This window comes from Pleurodeles waltl, chromosome 3_1 (assembly GCF_031143425.1).
Source record: "Pleurodeles waltl isolate 20211129_DDA chromosome 3_1, aPleWal1.hap1.20221129, whole genome shotgun sequence".
In the NCBI taxonomy this organism is placed as follows: Eukaryota; Metazoa; Chordata; class Amphibia; order Caudata; family Salamandridae; genus Pleurodeles; species Pleurodeles waltl.
In genome coordinates, this window is record NC_090440.1 from 1,941,969,737 (window position 1) to 1,941,989,130 (window position 19,394).

The 19,394-nt window shown below is 44.3% G+C and overlaps 1 protein-coding gene across 2 annotated transcripts in view; it reads left to right on the top strand.

The window, feature by feature from the left end:
• PIPOX (pipecolic acid and sarcosine oxidase) overlaps positions 1–19,394 on the top strand; it is a 217,672-nt gene that overhangs the window by 123,499 nt on the left and 74,779 nt on the right. For both annotated transcript variants that reach the window (XM_069226217.1, XM_069226218.1), the window contains exon 3: positions 13,282–13,495. In XM_069226217.1, coding sequence (XP_069082318.1) covers positions 13,282–13,495 — 214 coding nt within the window. The remainder of the gene's footprint in view (positions 1–13,281; positions 13,496–19,394) is intronic.

The following is a 19,394-nucleotide window of genomic DNA, read 5'->3' on the forward strand; positions in this document are numbered from 1 at the left end:
ACCGGTGCCGCTGCCTGAGGCTGTGGACACCACTCGTGAGGTACACGAAGCACCGTCCCGTGCCACACCACAGCCCCTGTCCACAGATGCCAGCACCATCGACTCCAGTGTTGTCAACAGATGCCCCTGTCTGCACCACAGCCTTGGGCACCGCACGGAGCCCGCACCGCACCGCTGCTTTAGGCCTACCGATGACAGCACTTCAGCAATGACGGCAACACTTCCTACACCGTGACCTGGAGACACCGCACGTCGCACCACACCACCCCACTTCACACTTTAGCCCTGGTCTCACTGACGCCGCAGGACGCTGTCACCGAGCTGCTGCCTGCACCGTGACCAGAAGGCACCGCACAACGCATCGTCCCGCTTCACACCGCAGCCCCAACACCATCCACGCCAGAGTTTGTGACTTCATCATTAGCCCGGAGATCGATCTACAAAGCGTGTGACTTCAAGGGCCCCAGGACCACCGCACTGGCCTCCAGAACTGATGCCAGTGACGCTGCACTCTAGATCTCATCACGAGGATCACAACGCCTTGCATTTCCAAGGTACTATTTGCGGGTCTTCCCTACACTGTAGCTGGCCCGCGAATCTCTGCAGCCGGCCTGAACTGTTGGATTTGTTGTTCATGATGCCGTGATAACCCCAGAAGGAGCTATCGACTTCAAGAAACTGTATTTTTAAGTTAATTCTTGCAAAATTCATATCTCTTTATTGTATGTTGAATCCTTCTCGTTTTGGTCTTGTTTTACATAGATAAATATTGGCTATTTTTCTAAAACTGATGTGATGTCCTTTTGTAGAGTTTTCACTGTATTACTGTGTATTATGTGCAAATGCTTTACACATTGCTTCTGAGATAAGCCTGACTGCTCGTGCCAAGCTACCAAGGAGGTGAGCAGGGGGTTATCTGAGCTGGGTATCTCCCTTATCCTGACTAGACTGAGGGTCCCTACTTAGACAGGGTGCAAGTCGACTGCCAACTAGATACCCCATCTCTAACACACAGTTTTCTCATATCATATGTCATAGAAGATGTCATGAGTGATGTAATATCTGGGGTAAAAAGCAGTGCATGGCGAGGGCGTGAGCTAGAGTTCCCTTAGGGCACAAGATTTAATTATTTGAGATAATCAAAACTATAACTGCTGAATTTCTTTTTTTTTGCAAGTAAAATGTGAGCATAACTATAACGTCCCTGTAACCTTTGATTTTTCATTGAAAAAATGTCTGTGTGTGTCTCTCTGTCTGCCCCCATCCAGGTATCTATCTTTACCTACCGAGCTGTTGCTCCAGCATGATCTCTTTCCACTTTCTCCACTTTAAAAACAAAATAATTTCTATTTTGAGCAGACAGCGGATGAAGCCCCTGGGGGAGCAGGCGGTACAGACCTTACTGCACAAAGACATGCTACCTAGACTACTGGGAATGTTTTGAAACAAAAAAAGACTCAGTGTAGTTATCAAAGGAGCCCAAAAACGGTGCCATATCCCCATCAGAAATTGGGGATTCACAAGTCTCTGAGCAGCGATGACAGCAGGGCACGTGGCTTCTGTCTGCCTCTATGTATTACTTGTCACTTCCTCGCACACTGAAGCTTATGATGGTGAGGTCTATAGGCCTGCTTGCTCTCCCCCCGCGTTACCTGCTTCAGTGGCCACGACATTCATTGATGCACACCGTGAGATGCTGCCTACATGCGCTTGTTCTACAACATGTAGACAAGAGCATAATCCTGCAAATGGACAGGGTGCGCCTGGTAAGGTCTCTGGAGCATGGAGAGTACCGCTGATCAATGGGGCGACAAGGTACCTAGAATAGTGATACTCTCTCTGGCAGCCTGCCACTGCTTGGCGCAAAGTCACTGACAAGAGCCTGTCCCTTCGGTGGACACAAAGTATTAGGGCAGTGGTTCATAACCTGTGGTCCGAGGACTTCTGGGCGACCTTGAGGCCTACTAAGGACTGCAGCTCTTTTACAGAATTAAATAATAAAATGAGTACATTAAAATTAACACAGTGTATACAAATAAAGATCAACATTTGCTTAGTGTATACGTGTTTCTGTATTTTTGTGTATTCCTTTTATGTTCAAATCTTACAAATTGCTTAGACCGGGGGTCTCTGGCTATCAATGAGTCAGTGAGGATCCTTGAATTCCAGTAATGATTCAGTGGGGGTCCACAGACGTCAACAGGTTAAGGACCGCTGTATTAGAGTATAGTTTGCTAGTGATAAATAAGTGCTGTGTCTCAGATGCGGACACAGATTCTGTCTCTTTTTCTTACCTTCCCTCGCACTCTCTTTCTTTCACTTTCTCTTTCTTCCCCTTCCTCTATCTCCTTCTTACTTGGCTACTGCTCTCTAGGGATACAGAGCCACCATTCTTATTCTATATGTAGTGATAACATACTAAGAGAACACCTAAAACACACTAAAGCTGCAAAGTTTTAGGCCCATATTTATACTTTTTTAGCGCCGCATTTGCATCATTTTGTGACGCAAAAACGGCGCAAACTTACAAAATACAATAGTATTTTGTAAGTTTGCGCCGCATTTGCGTCAAAAAGTGGCGCAAATGCGGCGCTAAAAAAGTATAAATATGGGCCTTAGTATTTTAACTCCGAAATATTTTAGTTTTCTTTCGTTTCCAACCGGAATTGCAGAAATGTAAAATGAAGGGTAGCATTAGGCATCAGTTTAGGGCTCATGGTTAGCTTTAGTCTTCAAAACTAGGGTTAGAAGTATGTTTAGGCCTGAAGTTAACATTTAGCATCAATCCTGGGCTCAAGGTTAGCTTTAGATTTCAAAACGAGGGTTTGGCTTATGTTTAGGTTTAAGGTTAGCACTACACTTCAATTCAGGGATCAGGGTTACCTTTAGTCTTTAAGACTTGGGTTCGGTTTATGTTTATTCATGGGCTTAGCATTAGGCTTCAGTTCACGGCTCAGCAGTGGCAGTCAGACATTTTAACGGAGAGGGGAAAGTGGGCCACATACGCCAACATAGACATTCACACATTATTCACAAATGAGCACACACACACACCTATTCACAAAACTCACTCACAATGAATGCATATCACACACACACATGCACCAAACATTCAAAAACATAAAACTTACTTGCCCTGCAGCTCCGGGAGAGGAAATCCTCGGAGGTTGCATGAGGGTTGGGGGCTGCTGCCTTTCCTCATTGGCTGACCTGAGGCCAGCCAGTAAGGGAAGCAGCAGCCCCTCGCTCGCCACAGAGTGAGATGGGGTTAGTGAGAGTTGCTGACCACACCCCACTCTGTGACGAGGTGTCACTGATTAAAACTGAAGCTCCCAGGTCTGAGGCAATCAGTGACGCTCCCTCTTGTCACGGGGGGGCCTCAAGGCACTTTTGCCAAGTTGGGGGTGGGGGGCACCCACAGGGCTGTGAAATCCTTAGCCTGGTAAAGTTCAGCTCAGGCAGCCAGGAGCTTGAGCATGTCTAGTCCCTGGCTGTCTGACCTGAAGAAAAAGAGTGGCTGTCAGGCTGACCTTCGCTCATCCTGACAGACACTTTCCCTCTCTGGAAAAAAGGTGAGCGGACGAGACCCATCAGCCCATACAGACAGGCCTCAGCTGGGCCTCAGGATTAGCTTTAGTCTTCAAACCGAGGATTACATTTATGTTTAGGCCTGAGGTTAGTGCTAGACTTAGATTCAAAGTTTATGGCGAATCTAGGCTTGCGTTTGTTTAGTCCTAGTTCTTTACATTTGTTTTGTTGGGGGCAGTTTATTCGTTTACAGATTGTGGCCCTTAATACTGTAATCATCTTTTCATGGTTTTACATTTCTCTATTTTGTTTTTAGCATAATTGGGAAAGAGGATTGTGATGAAGAAGAGTATGACGATGTAATGATGATTGTGATATGTAGTTTGGGAATTACACCTCTTTCCCCTGTTTCATTTCACAGTCCCATGAGTTATGAGGATATACCAAGCAGACTTCAAGTGACACAGAGCCAAATACTGCAAAACGGGCACAACTAAAGCATTCACAAGACAATTTCACACTACTCTGACATTGCAGAGGGAACAGATAGGTCAAACTGGGAAGTGGGAACACATTCCACAATCTAAAATCTGTATTGCAAAAAAGTAGGCTATTCTGCAAATGCCAGCTATGACTATGCATCTGCCATGTTGCTTCTGATAGCTGAAGATGATTGGCTGCTGCACCCAAGTAAAATAGCCATGATTGTTTATCAAAATATGGTATAGGCAATCAGATAATGTGGTAGTTGTGATTCAAGATGAATGAATGGTCATAGCTTTGCCAACATCCAAAGGTTTAATGGATAGAAGATCAACAAAACAATCCCTAGAGCTAGTCTTTGTAACAAAGTATTATGGCAAAATTGTTCACACGTTTTGACAGTATCATTGTATATAAATCTTGTCAATAACCTATAAAAACTAACACCTATAGATACCAATATCGAGGGGAAGATCCTATTCACACACCTGGCACACAACCATGCACGCTAAGGAATACTGCATCTGTTGGCTTCCACAAATATCTAATAGCATTCCTGCAAAAATCTCTCCATAAGGAAAACGATGATCCAGAGTGTGCCACAGAAGAGTCTGAAAACCTTTCAATGAGCACCAGAGTGAAAATAAATGTCATTGTGGTATGTATGACTTTAGCATCGAAGGTTACCAGGACTGTTACACCGCTGATTCCACCTACTCCAAGAGACCTCTACTGAGTGACTCCGCATTAGAGTATGCAAACAAAGCAAGGCAGCAGACAATTGATTGGCTTCTGCTAGTAGGCAATCAGAGGGTTGATGGATCCAGTGGAAGGATCTACTCTGTGACTTCTACCACATGGCACATAACATGGAACCATGGCATCTTTCTCCCCTAAGGAGCGACCAAAATTTCTTCAGCCCCTCTTTCAGCTGGTCTAGCACAGAACCCAAGAAAGGAAAGAAATCGTGGGTTGCTAAGAACAACTAGGATGAGCCCTGGTAAATGAAGAACAAGCATTTGCAATTGGCGCTGTAAATTGATAACTGGACTTTTCTTGCCAAATAAATTGGTCAACCCTGCCTCCTAATTTGGTCTTTTCTTGCCACATAATTCCTGTTCCCGTGTAGTACCCACACTTTTCACTATTGATGAATCCAGGGACAGTAAACGAAGAGCATCCAGGCCTAACGTGATTGATTTAAAAAGAAACCAGAGATGAAGTTTGTATTGATCCATTTGTATAGCACACAATGCGTAACTTACTTGCTTCTAGGTATTCTACAGAGAGGTAGGTGGTTTGCAAAGAGGTCTCTATCACAAACTCCATTTTAGTTGCATGATCAGGAGAGGAGCACAGGACAGATGTATTACCCAACTCTTAACTTTTGCGTGCTGTGTATTTCTCGACTTGTAGGGGGCAGCGACTAAGAAAAAATAGACTGGGATATCTGCTCATGGACTGGGCACAAAAGTACCTATTGCATCTGCTCAGCTCACTGATGCAGTCGCACAGCAACACACATCACTTTACCAAAGCGCCAAGGAATAAATACATTATGCTGAATATTAGTCAAGGCCTCGGTATAATCACTTTCCCTTCTGTATGGTGCAGCTGAACATTTCATGGGTGCCGTCACAGTCTCCACACTTACCTTTGTGCATGGTGACCACCAGTAGGTCTGCAGGGACAGAGCAGGCGCAGGGTCATGTCCTGGGACTATGAGGATGGTGGTAGCTGCATTAATCACAGTGTCAGTGAATGGGCTTTTAGACCGTTGGCCAATGGATCTGGTTGTTCATCATGGACAATGGCAGAAAGCCACCCACTGAGATCCTGTGTTTGATTAAAGTAAACTCTCCGGTCTTTAAAGCAACAACTTCATCTGTGGCATGTTTGAACTTTGCAGGAGTTGATTTCGAATACAATGAAAACTGCAATGGATTCTACTGGCATTTTTAAAGACAAAAAGCTATGAGCTAAGAACAGGAGTGGGTCACAAATTCTTAGAGCACATAGAACAGTACCTGAGTGACGTGTTGTCTGATGGGGAGCGGGCGCAGCAGCCTCCCGCGGTGGTAGTGGACTGTGGGGCTGCCCCACGACCACTCACTCGTCTTCAGCCTGCAAGTCAGAGAGGTGTCTTGGCGGGCTTCAGGATTGCTGGGGAAGGGTTGTTTGGCTTGGGCAACTGGGCTTAAAGTCATGACCTTCCTTGGCATGACTCTGGGGCAGAAAATGTTAATTTGAAAAAACAAGCCAAAGCATTTCGGCCCTCCTGCCACCATGGAGCGCGAATGGGAGAGACAAAGGAAACATGTGATGTAACTGGTGCTTATGCAAAGCACTCTAATACCGCCGATCAAGTTTGCGCTGTATGAAACTTCAAAGTGCCATGGAGCATGAAGAGGAGAGACAAAATAAAAAGTAATTTGCCCACACTAAAGCATCTAGGCAATGGTGCAATTTTGCATGCAACAGGGTCAGTCTGCAAGGCATAACAAAACAGTCTCAAGGCAGGACAAAAGTTAAGCTTTTACCAATGACATCAAAGAATTTTTGCAAGCCCAGCCCAGGAACGAATGAAAGTGATGGGCGTGAGCTGGGCATGGTTAAACCCCACAAATACATTACAACAGGTAGGAAAAGCAGTGCTTGCACGCTGCTATGCTCGACCTAAAAAGAGTATCTGTCATATAGGCTTTAGGATCCCTGTCCTGGGCACAGTAGATGAAAAGAAAAGTTTTATTGCCAAAGACAAATACGTTCAGCCACAGAGGCTAAGCATCAGACTGATCCAACTAAAAACTGCCATACAGATTGAGAACCCTTGGGAGGATGGAAATATTAGAATAAGCAGGTTTGCTAACACACCCTCCACTTCAGCAATATAGGAAAGCCAGAGAGAAGGAAGTGAGCTAGCTGGTGTGTCATGTCTGCCAAATGCCTGCAGCAGATCTCTATTGGTTTATATATGATTTCTACCACCAGATTGTCCGTCCCATCCCTTTGGCATCATACAGACATTGTCCTTAGTTTATAAAATGGTGAACAGATCATTGTAGCTGAAAGATGTCTTGACTCAGTCATCTTCCTTGATTGTTCTATGGGCTCTGTACTGAAAATGGATCCTAGCACCTCTGACATGTAGTAGTGGGGATTAAAGGCACCTGAAAGCTGTGAATCACTCTTATGGGAAGATTCGACAAGTCCAGGCACTGTGTACCCCAGGGAGGGCTTTCTTTTGGGCTGCTGGCATATATGGTGACAGTATAGGCACCATTTATTTTTACCCATGATTTTTATCTTTTTCTGTTTGTAATTCCTTGTTCCAGAGGCCAATACATTTTCCCCACATTGTCATTATAGCATCATGATACTTTGGGCATTCTCTAGTTGGGGGTCAAACTCACCCTTTGATGGTGGCTTCTAAGTCTTCCCTTCATTTTAAGCAAATTACACATTAGGACAACATAAGGAGTCTTGGAGTTGTGGTGCCATTGCATCCCAACTCTTTCTCTTTGTTCCCCTGAGAGGTTGGACTTTTACTCCTGTGTCTTCATGCTCCTGTCTTTGTACTCTGGCCTCTTTTCTACATACAAGACTGGGCTACAATCTAGCTGTTCTAACACAGAAGTAACCAGTCTGAAGATCAGACTCCTATTCCATTTCTTAAGCCCAATACTTGAAATAATGAAGATTCTTCTTCAAGAACTGAACCAGGTCAAAAGACTAGCACCTAGAACATTTGAATGTGTTTGTGTATTTTTCCGTGTAGAGCCCTTAGGCACAACTTTCCCGGAGATCCCTTCTACAACATTCATCTCTGTTCGGGCAGACAGTGTGACATCTGTTGACCTTACCACTACCCAAGTTTTGTCCCTGTTCTGCTGGAACTGGGGTTGTTAAACAAGCAGCCAAGTATAGAAGGATCACCCTTCTTTTATGTAGTGCTGTCAAAAGTGGGACCAGAATATGGTTGTCGACATGAAAGTTATATTTAAACCCAAAGACAAGGACCTTGATTTGATAGTGATGAAACCCCTCAGATCCCACCCATCGTTAACCCCTCAAGCTTGCTGACTATCAAACATAGGAATGTCCTATGGTCTGGGAAAATCAAAATGTGGAAATACAGTTAATTGACGTCAGAACAAAATAAATACTCTCCTTGGTTTATTATAGTCTTTAGAGTCTGCATTTTAACAGTATGGTTGGAAGCTGTAGAGAGCGGAGGCAATGACATCTAATTTGTTTTGGTGGGTGCATTGCACCATTGTTATAAGAGCAAAGAGAGGGCGGAGTGGTTGAGCCTAAATTTATTATTTCTATCAGTTTTCTGTTGGAGCTATAGAGCATATATCGATACGAGTGAAGTAGACTGAATGTTGTACTTGAAAGTGACTCTTAGAGCAGAACCCGGGCAAGGAAAGTATATGTGCCTTTGGGAGCTGCCACTACTTCATCCTTATAATATCATTGCAGGAGCAGTCATGTCTCTGGCTGCTCTTTCCAACCTAGTAATGGTGCCAATTGTTGCTACTTCCTTCTGCAGATTTGTTTCTGGCAGCAATTCACCCATCATATGAAGGCAGAAAACCAGTGTGCACATTCTTAATGGCATTGGTTGCAGTTTCACCTATGAGACCCAAGCCTGTTTTAGGGATCACTCTAAGCACTTTTTCTAGAGGCAGCTTCAACCCTCACATCGCTCCATCCTATTGCCTAGTGCCATGCTCCTTTACAGCAATAACAAAGTTGGAGTCAATACTAAACTGTGAACCAGTGCCTTCTTCAACTAACTTCTAAAGTAAATATATAGGTCTATTTACAATTGCTGATTGTATAACATGTATAACTCATTGTGATATTTAGTACAACCCATTGCCATGCAAGCGGGAAAATGTATTCTTCCTCTCGCATATCAAGGAGAGTTCTGCAGCAGAGCTGGCACTGAATCTGCCTGGCCTTAGAGCTACACTTGCAGAGGAAAGCAAATCCCTCTGCCGCCACCTCCATTGTGCCTGCCCTGCCACCTCCCCAAAACACCCGAAGCCTACTGACATCCCTGCCAACTTCTTCCCATGTCAGGCTCTATGTTCCAGTCTCCACTCTGCCAGTACTCCCTCTTGCTTATTCCTCCTCCCCTGGTTCCCAGCTAGCCTGAGACACTTCCCCCTCCTGGGAGCACTGATTAATAGCTGCATGATCATGAGGGAAGAGAGGAGACGCAGCCCCCTCTACTCCACCCCCCGGGCATCAGTAATATTAATTCAGAAGGAGCAGTTAAAGAAACGTTCCTGCACTGTGTGTGCATGTGCGTCTGTCTGTATGTCTGTGCAATAGTGAGTGTATATCTGCCTATGCATGTATCTGTGTGTGTGCATTTTCATCCTTCGCAGGAATCAATGCTCAATGAGGCCGGTGGACCTTTGGACCCTGCTAAGAGTGTGGTAGAACCATTAACACCATTTGCAATACGAACCAATACAATTACACTGTATGACACGTTTGGCTATACAAGGAAAACTCCAGTCAGCAATACATTTAAGGAGGTTTATTAGAAATTCAAACTCAAAGTCATATAGACAATTGTCAAGACACACTTATTAAGGTACAGAATCACATCACCAAGGGTTGCCCAAGGCAACAAAATAGATCAAGGTAAACTAACATTAAAATAACTAAGCATTCAATAAGAAAAGTACAAAACATTAAAAAATTGGTTGTGATATAGAAATCACAAGTTGCTCAAGCTTAGCAAGCATCAGTCAGTTTCCAATTATCAAAGTTATAGTTCTGGTTTGGGCATAGGGTAACCCTACAGTAGGCCAAATCAGGGAATGACGTGGGGCGGAACACATGTGGACAAAAGACAAAAAGAGCAAAAAGAATTTGTAAAAAGATAATCTTGGGCAACAATTTAATAACTAAGGTCGGCAAAAGATAGGTAAAAGGTAAAGCGTCAGCGTGTCAGAAGCTCAATCACAAGTCTTCTGCAGGGTGATAGGGAGAACATCTCTAAGTCTCAATGGGGCATTGCAAAGGGCAAAGAATGGAGGAAGATTCCTCTCCAAGGGGCTCGGCATTCAGGATCCAGGATAGGGCCTCAACATCTCATCTTCGAACATCTCAGTCTGGATCTGAACAAGGTACAACTGGTCATCAAGGTATTAAGGTTCATACAGCATTCTGATCACCAAAACTGACAGTCCACATTACGTTGAAGGGGCATTATCCAACAAAAATTTATCACACGACTCCAGGTTGCAACATTGACATCTATTCCCAGGCCTATCTTGGGAACATCTTCCATTCATGTAGCTCCACAAAGGATTGAAACATTTGTATAAATTGTTAGTTCATTGCTCGGGATGTTCCAAATTCAAGGACACAGTTACACTTCTGTCTTAGACAATAAGGGTCTATAACCAAAGCTAGTCTTCTCATGGGAATAAAGTCTGAAAGAAAACGCATGTTATAAAAATGAATCAGCACTTCCTGCACAGTCATGAAATAAAAATCTGCCAACATTCTGTTCTATTACCTACACAGGATCTTCAAAATATCACTTTCTTTATTATGTATTTCACCTTTGATTGTTTTAATCTCCATCTTTTCTAGTCCTTCTTACTTTCCATCATGCCACTTGCCTCATCACCAACTTCTCCATACCATCTTGGTGGAATTTCCTAGTAACACAACGACCCAGGGACAATGACGGGTACACCTGGCCACAGACTGATCCGTACACAATGGTGGTGGTATTTCTTGGTTAAACAGAGGTTCTGGTACAATAGTGGTAATCTCTATCAACATGATGACCCTGGCAGACTGGCAGTAATTCCTAGTACCATGCTGTCTCTAGAACAATGGTGATAACTTCTGACATGCGTTCAACAGTTCGATGATGGTAATCTCAGAAAACATGCTGGCCCTGTCACAATGGTGGTATTTCTTAGTAAAATATTGGTCATGTCACAGTAATTCCAGGTAACATGCAGGTCCTGGCAGATAGTGGTAATTTCTGATTAAATGTTGGTCCTGGTTCAGTTGTGGTAATTCCTAGCAACATACTGGCCAAGGCACAGTGGTGGTAATCCCTGACCACATGCTTGCTTTGACTCAATAGTGGTAATCCCAGGCAACATGCTCACTGTGACACAACAGTGGTAATTGCTTGCATAATGTGGGCAGCAGTTGTATGATGGTGCCAAAACACAAATGTTAATCATTCAAATACATTAAAGTTCAGACAGGCTGAGAAGAGACAAAAGTTCAAGTGAAATTATGCAACAGGTATATTAGTGTAGATTCTTAGCTAACCTTTCCAAATCCCAAGAAAATGCCATTGTCATTGTCCCGGTTTTGGGAAAAGGGTTGGACGAGATAAGAAAGATTGCAATTGGTAGATGCTTGATTTTAAATTTGCCATTGAACCCATGACGGTCAGGGCTAAGCTCAGGCCATCTGCTAAACTAAAACATTCTATGAATAGAAGCAAAATATATCTGGATACTAGAAAGCATATTTGTTGTTTGTAAGACAAATAATTCCAAAGTGTGCAGACACAGCATCTCCTCTGGCGTTGAAATGGCGGGTATAGTAGAAGCTCCCTGGTTCTGTGGTGTGCAGACACATCATCACCTCTGGTGTTGGAATGGTGTGTATAGCAGCCACATCCTGTCCTAATGGGTGGAGAGGCCATGCTCTCTCACTTGTTGCTCAAGAAAAGTGTCTGTAAGGCTAAGCAAGGGTCACTCTTTATTTTCAGGTCAGGCACCCAAGAGCTAGACAGCCAGGAGCTAGACGTGCGAAATGTGCAGGCTCCTGGCTGCCTGAGCTGAACTTTGCCGGGCTGAAGATGTCACAGCTCCTGTGGGCGTGACCACTTCAGCCTGGCAAAGCACCTCAAGGCCCTCCCCCACATGATGAGGGGGAGCGTCACTGATTGTCTCGGACCTGGGCCCTTCAGTTCTAAGCCCTGAAGTGCCCATGGCAGAGTGTCAATCACTAACACCTCGTCACAGAGTGAGGTGGGGTCAGTGAGAGTTGCTCTGTGGTGAGTAGGGACTGCTGCCTCCTCTCATTCTCAGCCAATGGGAGGAGGCAGCAGTTCCAACTCTCCTGGGATCTCCGAGGCAGAGCTGCACACGTATGCAAGATTTTTTTTTAAATGCTTGGTGCATGTGTGCATAAGTATTTGGGAGTGAGTGTTGTGAATAGATATGTGTTTGTGTGCATGCACATGTGAATGCATGGGTGTGAGCCAGTGTTTATTATGTGTGTGTTTGTATCCTCCTGCCCCTCCTGCTAAAAGTAGAGTCCACTACTAGTATATAGTAGAAACTCCATGGATCTGTGGTGTGCAAAACACTGCATCAACTATTGTGTTTATAGTAGAAGCTCCCTGGTTCTGCAGTGTGCACACACAGCATCACCTCTGGTGTTAGAATGGTGTGTATAATAGAAGCTCCCTGGTTCTGTGATGTGCATCACCTCTGGCGTTAGAATGATGAGTTTAGTAGGAGGTCCATAGTTCTGCGGTACACACAGACAGCATCACCTCTGGTGTTAGAATGGGTGTATAGTAGAAGCTCCCTGGTTTTGCGGTGTGCATACACAGCATCACCTCTGGCATTGGAATGATGTGCACAGTAGAAGCTCCCTGGATCTGCAGTGTACATACACAGCATCACCTCTGGCGTTGGAATGATGTGTATAGTAGGAGGCCCCTTGTTCTGCGGTGTGCACACACAGCATCGACTCTGGTGTTAGAATGGTGTGAATAGTAGAACTACCTGGTTCTGTGGTGTGCGTCACCTCTGGCGTTGAAATGATGCGTATAGTAGCAGGCACATCACATTTGGCTCTTGTGTTAGCAATAGTTTGCTAGTGGTCTGGAAGCTCCCTAGTGCACCGACCTCTGGTGTAATGGGTGGTTTGTTTGTGAGAGACGCTCCCTGTCTATGCAGTGTGGTGACATACTGCCTTAGACTCTAAGGATGTGCTTGGTTTGTAAGTGATAGAGCAGAACCCGGCCTTTCCATTCTACCAGCACATGGCACCGGGTACTGAAAATTATTTGATAATAAGATAAGACAGAAGTAGTCTACTTTGTCAGTTAGAACCAAAACAATTCCAGGTCTTGTCCTATTTGAATTACAGAAATAGGGAGCAGAACAATGTGACATCTTTGCCTCTATTATTTGGGTTGCCTGTAAACCTTAACCACTATAGACATCTGTGTTTTCCTGTTATGTCTTGCAGGCAGACCGGCCTGTTAGTGATCGGTGATGAGCAGAAGTCAGAGTTTCAAACCATCTTGAAAACCTTGGGTCGGAACCAGTGCCCTCATCAGTATCACACCACCGAACAATTCCAGAAGCGGTTTCCTGGAGTCCTCCTTCAGCCAGGGGAAGCAGCCTTCAGTGATGTCAGTGCTGGGATCCTCTACGCAGACAAGGCACTCAAAGCTGTCCAGGTTAAGTGCAAGAATATTTATCATAATTTGCAAAAGGCTCCTTCACAGCTGGTCAAAATCAACCCCACACACTTTTAAGTTGTTAAAAAGTGATTTTCAGGTGGAGTGAGGTTTACAACACTTGAAGAGTATGACCCATTACTGTACAAATGAATGAAGTAGAATTAATGAAGATAGTATTTATACGGGTAAGCGTAAGTGTAATGGCCCATGGCGCTAATAAATTGAAATATAAGAGTCAGTGAAAATATGCCAGCAACTCTAACAAAGTAAATACGTTTTCAAAGCTTTCCTGTATGAGGATATATTCTCTTACAATTGAATTGACTTTGGGAGAGAATTCCACAAAGTAGGAACCTGAAGGGAAAAGCTCCACCACTCATTCTTTTTTTGGTTATCACGATGTGTGAACAATAATGGAAAATGATTAAAGCGAACTGCCCTACAACAGGTCTACTCAGGAAATAGTTCTTGAAAAACCTGGAACCTTTCCTGTTATAGGTCTGTAACAGTAACAAAGTTGCTTTCAGCTGTGCATTATTTAAACCACAATCCAATATAAAGGTACACAGGCTTCCAACACCTGATCAAACCGACTTAAGTTAGGAATCTTCCTGGCTACCTGATATTGAATCCTCTGAAGTTTTTTGCACAAATCTGGTTGAAAGTTCCACGTATCATGCACTTGCATAATGAAACCGAGAGTTAATATCTGACCTAACTAGAGACTTTGAGATATTTCTGCATCTTTCTTAGCAGCTTAGGCTGTTGAGATCAGGATTTCATTACAGGTAACCCTATAAGCCTTATTACAAGATTGCTAGAATTTAGAGCAGGGATAGAAGGGGATCAGGACCTGCAGCTCTAGCCAGCATCCCTGCACCAAATGCCAGCAATCACAACTTTTCTCCCCACAATGGAGAATAACTTCATGGTCACGGAAATACCAGGACTTTTTAGGAGCATTTTTCATCATTCCAGGAATAGGATCAGTGGAATTTTCCACCTAGGTAGAGCAAGGGTCAGTGGGACATCCGGTTGGGAAGGTGGAAAGAATAGGAATAGGTTTCAGCCTATCTAAGGAAGGCATTGACTGCTCTCCCTGTGCTGATGCAGGGGTCGGACCGGGGCTGGGTTGCGCTGCTGCCTGCAGTCCCTGCAGAGGGAGTTTGTGGACCCAATAATACTGGGTCCAGAGGCTCTTTTTATTGCAGTTGGTGGATTTCTACCCTTAGTTATTGCTCAGGGTGAAATTATACCACTCGTAATGAGGGCCTGAAAATCTACATACCTTGAAAAGCCTACAACATTTAACCCGGTTCCAACACCCTCGCCCCTACCATTTTTCCCTGTTTGTCTTTTCCTCATTTTCTCTTCTTACCACTCTATGAGGATGCGTATGAGCACCCTCAGTTCAGTTCATCTACCAGCTTTTCATACCCTTCCTGTTTCAAACCTGTTTCTCAATCTGAGCTCCTAAAATGCACCACATAATTTTTACCGACATGTACAATGATCAAGCTAGAGTGTGGTGATTTATTTTCTAAGTAATTGACTGTGGGAAGAAGCTGGGCCCACCTCATACACATTTAGCCAAACGATTGCAACTACTCATTTGAATACTCTACTCTAACACCCTTTCCCAATGCAAGCCCCACCAAATTCAGAACTGACCAGCCACAAATTCGCACTTTTGATTTGCTGGGTCCTCTCACTGGTACCCCTATGCAATGGTGCAAGATGCTGCATCGCTTTCCGATCTCCCACTTTCATGCCCTGACAACCTGACTTGACAGTAAAATCCTTTTGTTCTTTACCTCACCCTGCTTCGCGAAAAATCCCAGTTGTGTGCGGGTGTTGAAACCTATTGGGACTCATTGGCATTCATTTCCATTCCATTTTCATGGCTCCAGAGCTTCTACACCTCTTCTCCTCTGAGCTTAGCTTCTTGCTCTGTCTGCCCTGCTAGGGCAATGTCTGTGCTGTGTGGCCTGTGGCAAAATCCACTCAGGACCCCTTGTGTTCATGTTAGTCTTATGTCTACCTGTCGGGTACCATAGGCCTGCTATGTCATCAAGGGAATGTAGCACTTTCTCATAAGCCAATCTGTATACGTGCTGAATGTTTTAAATTCCAAACAGGCTACTGAGCCCTGTGGGTGTGAGAAGTAGCAAAGTGGACTGCTTTGCAACCTCCCCAAAATGCAAAACCTTCAAAGTTTTTAAAAAAAGGAATTGAGAAGAGGCCCTAGTTGACAGCTGGACACCGCTTTACATGGAACCCTGCAGCCTCGGAATACTAGTCATTGGTCTGCCGTTCATTCCCTTGGAGCACACCGCCTTCTCAGTTGGACTGTGCCGCCAGCAAGGTCCTCCCAGTACCATTCACCAGTGCAGGTCCCAGGTGTCACTCCCCTTGCAGCATCGGCTGTGGGTTCTTTCCACAAAGGACCACTCACAATTTTGCTTCACCTGCACACAAAGGATTTGTGTGGCTCCTACATCTGCCGGATCACCACACTGTCTTGTATTCCCTAGCAGTGACACAAATGATAATACTGGGACCTGGATGCTAGGACATATTCTCGACTAGACAGCTGGATTATAGCCAGCAAATTATGCAACTGCTGCCATGTCATGTTTTGCTGTGCATCCAGGCCTGACTTTTCAACCAGTAGCACTGTGGCTTGCAGGCATGTATTTATAGTGAATAAAGCAAAGTGTTGTTGACTTTCAGCCTAGAATGAAGTAATAAAGATTTCCAGCTTCCTACACAGCAAGAGGATGGACATTGGATGACTCAGAACTATACACGCTGAAGAACACAAACATAGTCCCCCTCCCCCACTGTGGACAGTAGACACAATAACATGGCCAATTATATTTCACTCTGCTTCATTCAACCCCAGGCATAAATAAGTGCAGCTACATGATCACAGCAAAAGTAGGACAGTCTGATAATCAACATACACAACATTGAAACACTTCCCATACCAGTAGTGCAGACCTTAAGGCTTTTATCCCTCACTTTTCTTTGCAGCTCAACTGCACAGTTAACTAAAGCAACAGAAGACAAGTTTAGTCACAAACAATAACGAAACAATTCCCACATAGCCCTCACTGCCATCCAAAATTTTTCGAACCATGCACAGCCCACGGTGTAGTGTGCTAGCCAACACTAATGTGCTTCAGAGCCTTATAAAGGGTTCTACAAAACGAGGTTCCCATGATATCACTGGGTCAGCTCCTAGCTCCTAAGTGGCAGATAGAGCCCAATGCTGTAACTATATACAGACTGGTCATCCACTCTTTATATATCTATATCCACCCAATCATGAGTTAAGTGATTCTCTGCCTGCACGTGCACAAAATATATCATAGCCTTTCTCTCCTGACTAGCAAGAAAGCACACAATCTGATCTTCACAATATCTACTATAAATATGTATGTTAATAAAAATATACACTTTCACATAGATCAAAACATTTTCCAATTAAATCACACCCAATGAACTCCTAAAACAATGAAGTCAAAATAATCAATAAAGATAAACCCCACTTGTAAACATACACTTATCTGTAAGCTGTTCTCTCCATCAACAGCACTTGGGCCTTCTTATGAGAAATCTGGAGAGGTACACAGGCAACTACAAGTGGCCTGGTGTTTCCCATTCTGGAGTTACCTGTCCTTCAAATTCTGGACCTGGTAATCCCAGATCTGGGATCACCAGGCTTGCGCTCATTGGGTACAGGTTCACAACTGATGAAATTGTGAACAGAGGCAGTGAGCAGATGCCAATAGTGGCCTCTGCAGCACCATGAAGGCCTCAGACAACTCTTCATTTCTCCATCCGACCAGCACCCACGCGCATCCTACAAACAATCTCACCATCTCTGGTGGTTCTCAGAAAGCATGTGCTGCTAAATATTCCTACAGAATGGGAGGCTTCCTTGACGCAGAAGTAAAAATACCAGGTGTGGGAGTTTGAGTAATTCCCAGTAAAGACATAAGACCATAGTTGATTAAAGCAGCACATGAGGGGGTCTGCCCATGCTGGTGTGGCGGCTACAAAATCATTATTGCTAGCATTTTTTTGGTGGCTAGGTCTATATAAACAGACCAAGCAGTATGCGCTTTGTTGTGACATCTGGCAACAAATTAAGGGCTCCACTGTCAAACGTCCACCGGAGACACCCCTCCTAATTTCCAACAAACCTTTACAATGTGTGTACCTGGACCATTGTGGTCTCCAATAAACGGACATTGCATACAAATACATTTTAGTGGCTGTTGACTATTGCTCCAGATTTCTATGGGTGTGGCCACAACGCTCGGCTGACGCTCGGACTGTTATTAAAAATGTGCAAGTCTTTATCGGCACATATGCAGTTGCGGCTTTCCACTCGGACCAGGGCCCTGCTTTTGCCTCAAGGGCATTCAGGGATGTCATCGCTTCATTAGGGGTCAAACTCCATTACTCGTCTCCATTTCATCCCGAGGGCAATAGTGTTGTGGAGCGACAAAACCATGATTTAAAGCAGCCCTTAACAGCCAGAGTATTAGGTACGGGTCATAGTTGGCTTAATCACCTGTATGGAGTCCAGAGAGCACTGAACAATCTGCTTTGAAGGTCCCTGGCAGGGTCGTACTTGATACGAGTGCCTATTTGGAACTCAAATGTATCCATCCACAGCAAGGACAATATCAGGCTAAGAAATACAAAAAACAAGACAGCAGGATTTTCCATCTATACACCCAGGCTCAGGGGCGACTCCTCCACAGTGGCCGAGGGGCATCGACACCCTGGATGAGTCAGCATATGAAAAATAAAACAATAGCTTGCTATCATTTAATTTGTCATCATTTTTCATCTGCTAGCTCATGGAAGGTGGAGGGGAAGGGGAGAGTGCACTTAGTGCGCATGTGTGTTTGGCCGGCCGTCTGAGGCCAGCCAAACACACATGTGCACTTAAGTTTCTCCAGCCTGGCTGTATACAGAGCCAGGTTGGAGAAACTGCAAAGACTTCCATGCAGTGTCTGAGCGGCAGTCCGAGCTGCTCAGACCAATCCTGGCGCTGCTTTCATGCTATGTTTAGCATGTAAGCAGCACTAGGATTGCTGGGGAGCCTGTGCTTTCGCTGGGACACCACAAGAGTAGTGAGGCGGCGGGAGAGGGGCGGCGCGAAGAAACTGTAAGTGTTTTATTTTACACAAAAAAACATTGTTTCCACCGTTGTCCCCCCCGCCACTCACCATGGCCTATGCAGCGGCCTCCGCTGCCCAGGCTCAGGAAAAAAATCCCTGTATCCATAAGGACCATGCCAACACTGCTCCAGTTTGGGAAATAGTTGAAGACTCAAGCTGACATTTACAACCCACTCAAAGCAAGTGGAAAAGAGCAGCAGAAAAGGGCCCATTATTTGGCCATAAGGAGGACCTGGTATACTCAGTTCCACACTTTATTCCCCATTCTGGGTACAGTAACTGTAATGTTAATGTCTACCACAAAGCAAAAATTAAAAATACAGGGAGTGCAGAATTATTAGGCAAGTTGTATTTTTGAGGATTAATTTTATTATTGAACAACAACCATGTTCTCAATGAACCCAAAAAACTCATTAATATCAAAGCTGAATATTTTTGGAAGTAGTTTTTAGTTTGTTTTTAGTTTTAGCTATGTTAGGGGGATATCTGTGTGTGCAGGTGACTATCACTGTGCATAATTATTAGGCAACTTAACAAAAAAAAAAATATACCCATTTCAATTATTTATTATTACCAGTGAAACCAATATAACATCTCAACATTCACAAATATACATTTCTGACATTCAAAAACAAAACAAAAACAAATCAGTGACCAATATAGCCACCTTTCTTTGCAAGGACACTCAAAAGCCT